The sequence below is a fragment of the Arachis hypogaea genome, chromosome 18 (genome assembly GCF_003086295.3).
Source record: "Arachis hypogaea cultivar Tifrunner chromosome 18, arahy.Tifrunner.gnm2.J5K5, whole genome shotgun sequence".
NCBI lineage: Eukaryota > Viridiplantae > Streptophyta > Magnoliopsida > Fabales > Fabaceae > Arachis > Arachis hypogaea.
In genome coordinates this window covers 109,672,209-109,679,053 of record NC_092053.1, presented here as the reverse complement: position 1 = coordinate 109,679,053, position 6,845 = coordinate 109,672,209, and the positions used below count along the sequence as shown (strand labels likewise).

The 6,845-nt window shown below is 35.7% G+C and overlaps 1 protein-coding gene across 1 annotated transcript; it reads right to left on the bottom strand.

The window, feature by feature from the left end:
• Positions 1-508: 508 nt before the first annotated feature.
• On the bottom strand, positions 509-3,282 carry LOC112772282 (peroxynitrite isomerase Rv2717c). The gene is made up of 4 exons (XM_025817188.3): positions 2,892-3,282; positions 2,506-2,646; positions 1,685-1,753; positions 509-990 (listed from the first exon to the last, which is right to left on the bottom strand). Exons 1-4 carry the CDS (start codon positions 3,045-3,047, stop codon positions 871-873), a joined length of 486 nt encoding a protein of 161 aa, XP_025672973.1. The 5' UTR covers positions 3,048-3,282; the 3' UTR covers positions 509-870.
• Between the last annotated feature and the right edge of the window lie 3,563 nt (positions 3,283-6,845).

Below are 6,845 nucleotides of genomic sequence, written 5' to 3'. Positions count from 1 at the left end.
TTTGCAAATCAGACAAAAAAGAATTTGATTTTGAAATCAATTCTCAAACCAGTTTAACTTATCATGTCAAATGTAAAAAATATCTCTATTTAAATAAGTGAATGTTTAATAAAATAATTTTGTTAAGAATAAAATTATAAAAAAAAAAAATTTAACTCATGTAAGAGTTATTCCAAACCAAAGAATTAAATTCTATTCTATTAGTATATTAAAATTATTCCAAACCATAGAATTGAATTTCAAATAGAAGTAAATTCTTTTCTTAAAGAAAATATAATTCTTCTTTTACACTCAAATACTTTCCAAACAAGCTCTAAAGAATAAAAATGTAAAATTTTAAAATCAAATCAATCAAATCTCATTTTATATAATTTATTCCAAATGCAATAATTGATTCACAATTCAATTGAATTAAAAAATCATTTTGCTTCTAAAACACCCAAAAACATTTCACTCGACTCAAGTATGCAACTCTATAAGTACTTAAGTAGTTATTACTAAACCATAATAGCTTCAAACAAGTTGCATGATGCAGATATATGTTTTGAGAAACATTATTCTCTACAAGGGTGCTTCCAACAAATCAAATGTCCTCAAGAAAAACGTCTTAGATGCATATAGTTACAACTGGAGCATCTTACACTCGGGTAATTCAGTAGTATATACATTTGAACAATGAAAAAGTGGCATCCATCACGACTCAAATCTATACTACTCAATTACCTTAGTGCATGATACTAATGCAATTCAACCTGTGATATCATGGCATTGTCCATAAATCAGTGTCTTGAAAACCTTGCACAACTTTCAAAGGAACAAAGAGATTATTGCATTGCACCCTTCTGCTAGCAGTCACGGAAGATGTTCTATTCAGAGCTTCTTTAGTGCAGCTTTCAAGTGCGGTTGAAGAGTTATCGTGTTGGTAGCCATCTCAACATCGTAGCAAAGAGTCCCATCAACCATCCGAAAACATCTTCTTATCTCTTTTACCTGCAAGAAGTGCACAAAAGACTATAAAAACTAACAACATAGAAAAAGGGAAGCGACGAGGCAAAAACTTCAGTTTCAAACTTTCTTCAACCAGCATAGGAAAGCCGGCAGCAAAGTATTTGTTTGATGAGCGAAATGACGTATCTAATTTGTGTTCCAATTGGGGTATGAATTAAAAAGAGGCAGTGTGTTTTCTAATGTAGATAAAACAAAAAATAAAGAGCTTAGTACTTTGCATGAATAATATATTGTAGAGAAAATTATGTTTACCTCCCCTGAGGTGTATTGATATTATACTTTACCTTTTTCTAGTTTCCAAGCCTCAATTTATTTAAAGACATTATACTAACTTATCCCTTAGTTAGTTTGATAAAACTTCTATTTTATGCCAAATTGTTTACTCCTATTTTGATACTCATTGCTTTGAAATCTAGATATCAAATTAACAATTAATTAGTCACCACAACTGAGTTCCGTTTTCTAGTTTATGGAACTTCTGCACACTTTTCTCATTGGTAAAATCAGTTTCAATCATACTTACCAGAAACCACGTTACAATGATGGTTATTCTCTAAATCTTTGAAATGCAACCTAATGATTGACCATGCAATTACTGGTAAAATGTGTGTGAACATAGCATTTATTAGCGGGTAATAATCGTATCAGCATTCGGTGAACACTAAATTTGAATTACCTTAGAAGCATTCCCAACCATTTCACTCTGAAGCTGAATCACTTTCTGTTCAGTGCTATATGTCCCTTTCTGGATACAGTATAGTAATAGCATGTAAGAAGCAGCAAAAAGCAGCAGAATGTAAAGAATATCGCAAAATTCTAAGAACAGATGAATATCGCATAATAGACCAGGTTTCAAAGAAGTCATTATCAAGTACCAATGCAGTGACATGAAGAGACATACATATCAGAGTACATGACTTCTTAATGAAGGAGATAGGAAAAAAGTTCTTTCTTTTTTAGGATCAAAACCGAAAAGAAATGTCAGCAATTTCAAATGATATTACTAACATGGCATTATGAACTGAAAACAACAGTTTGCATGTTTAGTGTTAGGGAATCAGGACTCCGCCGTAGCAAGGTGTGTTTTTAGCAGTAGGAGCTTATTGCGGCAAAGAGAGAAGACTAAAATGAGGATATGAATACTGTTTTGTTTACCAATTCAGTTTGATGTGTTTCCAAATGAAGACAGAGGGGGTTTACTAATGAAGAGAGTTCATGACTTCATGGAGCTTCAAATCCACCATTCAATTTTCCATTTTTTTTTCCGTAGGTACTATAAAGTTCAAGGGGAGACCGGAGAAGTAAGATATTTCATGCCAAAGTCTAGGCATCAATAATAATTGATCTTAACAATTGACCTGCCGTTGAAAATTTCCGAACACTTATATTTGCGACACAAGCAAATGTAAACATTCAAACAAGGTCACAGCAAGGATTAAGTTCTGCGATACAATTATAACAAGTCATTGATGAAGAAAGCTAATAGAAGAACAGTACCTGAACTTCAACAAGACCAGTGCTTTGAGCAATGACAACTTCAATGGTGCCATCAAGTTTAGGACGCCAGTATCCACTCTCAGCGTGCATTGGCTCTCCGGAACCCAGCTTCCATGTCTTTTGTGTATACCCTATCACAGGCTACACCCATTTCACACATCCAAAGAAAATAAACCAAATCAATGCACCTAAACAAATAAAAAAAGAAAGAATAGAATAACTGCTAGAAAAATTGGTCTTAATCCTTCAAACACACATCAATTCAAGGATCAAATTGTTCTAAAACCCTATATTTATTCACTACACACATGAGTCATAGCACAAACTGAAGAACAAGATTGATGCTCGTGTTGAAAATTGTTGTGTAAAATGAGGGAAAGAAGAACCTTGTTGGGAGAATGAGAGAAGTGAAGTTCTTCGGCATAAGAGAAGGAATTGATGGTGGGGTAGCCTCCTTCTCCTTGGCCTCTCCAAGTGCCGAGAAGGAAGGACAGTGCTGCCACCGCTGGGTGCACCACCGGAGGCTCTTTGTTTGCATCCATGATATATTCTTGTTAGCCCCAACTGCAGCAAACTCACTTTTGGATTTACGTAGCACAGGCGAATCAGTTTTCGGTTTTCTGAGTCTTACAAAGACCACAAGATTCTTGCTTGATTTAGGTTTTGTTTGGTAAAACTTTTGGAAAAAGAGTTTTTTATTTTGTGTTTAGTAAATAAAAAAGATCATGTCTTTGTATTTTTAAATTTTAAAAAGATTAAAATTTTTGAAAGCATTTAAGTTGGAATTTTTTAAAGTTGGCTTGTATTTTTTAAAATTTAAAAGTCTAATATAACCTCATATATTAACTAATTTTTAAATTTAACGCTTAAAATTTATGTCTTTTATAATATTTTTAAATTTTAAAAATTATTTTACCAAATGTAATTGTTGTTACTTGTATTTATTGAAAATTATTTTTAATTTAATTTATCAAACATAAATGCTATACTTCTTAAAAAGTCATATTTTAAAAGCTAGCTTTTACAAGCTACTTTTGAAAAATAAAAGTTTTAATAAACTAAGCCTTATAGTACCGGACTGGCTGGTGCCTGCCTGCCTGCCGACTAAGCCTGAAGCTAAGTTGAGTTTCAATAAAAATTGAGCTCAAGTTCGGCATCACAAAATTTAAAGCTCAAATAATGGGTTAATAACTTAATGTTCAATTTCTGAAAAATGACTTATTTTTCAAACCAAAAAAATTATTTATACGCTAAAATAGATAACCAAAATTAGCTACTGTTCGATAGCTCGTTGGATCAGTTGGAGAGAGGTCATTGGGAGTGAGGATCGAAATCTGAACGCGAGAGTTGAGGTGTAGTATTCGCAATCGTCGTCAGGTTAGCGGGTGAAGTCACTTGCAAGAACATTCCGATGTTAAAGTAAGCATCCGTACGATGAGACGATTAATTAGGACAATAGTGACATACCTGGGGGGAGAGGTAGGTCCCTCCCCTTTATTCCTTGTCCTCGGGTGTGCCCTTTCGTTTTGGCCCACTTGTTTGAAAACTTCTGCTAGTTGTCCAAATCTTTACTGAGGGAATTGCGTCACGCGAAGGGCACTGTCGTTTAAACGGTTTGTAGACGCATTGAGTCGTGAGTCTGTCGGATGGATCGGATCAGTGCCCCAATGTGTCAAGTCATAAGACTTACAACTGGTGCATTAGCTTAACTCATATCTTCACGTGTAGTTGTCTTCCTCTAATCGCAATTTCGCCGGTGGGACTCACGCTTCTAGCGCTTTCTTCGTACACGTGAGTTGCCCCCAACCGTTGTCTTGAGACGTCGCTTCGGTTCTCGTGGCTAGAGCATTTAATGCTCTGATTTAAAAGCGCATGAAAAAGTCCATTATACCCTTAGCCTTTTGCGCTTCTCCCTCTTTAGTTACAGTTACCTTCATTTCTTCATTTCCTTTTCCTTTTTGTAACTGCTACTACCATTACTGCCATCATTTTCTTTATCATCACCATCATTCGTTCTCTGTCTTCTTCATTGTTGTGGATTTCACTTTGCCCTTGCAGCGCCATCGTTCTTTCTCTTGTAACATTCTCTATTCATTTTTACTGGTAACTGACCTTTTGTTTATCTTATTCTGCTTTATTTTCTGCCATTGTTACACTGATTTGTCCATCGCTGTTACCTTTTGGATCTAAAATTGGCTTTGTTAGATAGTTTTCAAGGGGTGCCATAGGTTTCCTTTTTTTTTTTTTGCGGTTTAGACTATAATGGTTTAGTGTAAAACAATTTTAGTTTAAGTGTAGATTATAGAATAATGTAGTTTTAGCTTAGAACCTTCTCCCGACCTCACGATTTAAGTGGTGCCCCTCTGTAGGTATGGCGCAATGACCCCTTGTGAATCGTTAAGCTTGGTGTACTACTGATTTCATGAGCATACCCTTCAAGGTAACCGCAGAGGAGTTACAAGAGCTCTGTGACTCATGAGCGTTGTGTAGAAGTGACCCCGAGGAGGCGAATTATGAACTCTTGGTGTCGGGCCCCCAAGAGTGCATCTGCCAACTTAACTTTGACGCTCCTTGTGTCTCTAACTGGATGTGGGTGTACAAACCCATGCTTACTACCCTGGGGTTCAACTTCCCTTCTCCCCCTTCATTATGGCTCTCTTAACTTGGTGTGACATTGCCCCTTCGCAACTTCATCCGAACAGTTGGACTGTCATCTGGTGCTTCGAAATAGTTTACGAGAACCTGGAGCTCCCGGCCACCGTCGAAGTCTTCCTCTTCTTCTTCCTACTCACGAACCCTTCCCAGGAGGGTAAGCAAAAAAAGAGGTACCTTTCTTTCCGGACTGTGCAGAACCGGAGAATATTCGGCCTTTTCAAAGATTCTTTTCATGGTTTTGAAGAGACTTTTTTTTTCAAAATAAGGCCAGCTCAAGGCCGTCATCCCTTCTGGCTTACCCTTGAGAGGGAGAGGCGCATTCCGACCTATTGGAGCTTCGGCGCTGGATCCAACTACTTAATCAAAATGACATATGATGGTTGATAGATGGCCAAATGTCGGTTCGGAATTTTCTCAATATATAAAAGAATTGCTTCGTCAATAATATAGTTCCAAACTGACAAATAACCTTAATCAAAGTTTAAATGATTGCGATTATCACATTTCAAATCAATAAAAACCGGGAGTTTTAAGTTCTGAGTCATTTTTTCACAGAATTGCAGTGATGTGGCCAGCCATATAATTGGCTATGAGAAATCGAGGAAGAGATAACAATTGACACAAAAGCAAAAAGGTAAATGACAATTAACTAGTAAGATAAAGCAAATTCAAATGCTAAAAAGGGTCTTGGTAAAGGTTGAGAGTCAAGATTTTTTATCCTAGTCATTGACCACAAACATGGAAATTATGAAGAGTTAATCCCACTTAGTCAACCCTAACATCGAAGATAAGTCAAATAGGCATAATTGATCTTAATCCACAAATCCAAGCTAACTCACTAATTAGCTTAGTGAAAGACTAGCGTTAGTGGAAAGAAAATTAACCAACAACCCTAAATCACCAATCAGTACTAAACATCAATGGCTCAAGGTCACCTAAGTCCTCAATCCCAGGATAAGCTTATGAAAAACTACTCTAAAACTAAAAGAGACATTGCATCAAACACATGGTAGACATAAAAGAAAAAGCATAGTAGATTGCATGAATAATAAAATCTAAAGCTACCATATGCAAGATAACGATAACAACAACTAAAAGAAGCAACAATAAACATGAAAATATCAAATTCCATTAAATGGAATCAAAATCAACAAGACTTCATAAACATGAAAGTGACAAAATAAAGATAGTAACAAGTAAAACTACAAGAATTATGATGCTAGAACAATAAAAAGTAAAGAGAATTAAATCAAAACAAGAATTAAAACCTAAATCTAGGAAGAAAACTAAGGCTAAAACCCTAAATTCTAGATAGAAGAGAGAGCTTCTCTCTCTCTCTCTAGAAATCTAATCTAAAACATCACTATCCTAATTACCCTTCCCTTCATTCTCATTGAGTTTGGCTTAAAATGTTTTAGAAATAAGTTAGATTGGGCTTGAAAAAGAATGAAATCGCGACCCATGTGTTCACTTAAGTGCAATCACGTGCTGGCAGTCATGTGTACGCATAAAGCATGCATACGCGCAAATTTGCAAAATTCCAAAACATGCGTACGCATGCAGTGTGTGTATGCGTGACCCTGAAATGCTCCAAAATTTTATTTCTTCATGAATTCTCCACCTTGCATGCTTTTTCCTCACTTCTTCAAGCCATATTTGCCTTCTAAGCCTGCAATCATTTTAAC

Coding starts and splice junctions, on each gene's coding strand:
- LOC112772282 (XM_025817188.3), bottom strand. CDS start 3,047: ATGGATGCAAACAAAGAGCCTCCGGTGGTGCACCCAGCGGTGGCAGCA. Junction 2,647..2,891: donor TCTCTCATTCTCCCAACAAG/GTTCTTCTTTCC, acceptor AAATGGGTGTAG/CCTGTGATAGGGTATACACA. Junction 991..1,684: donor TGGTTGGGAATGCTTCTAAG/GTAATTCAAATT, acceptor CACTTCTTGCAG/GTAAAAGAGATAAGAAGATG.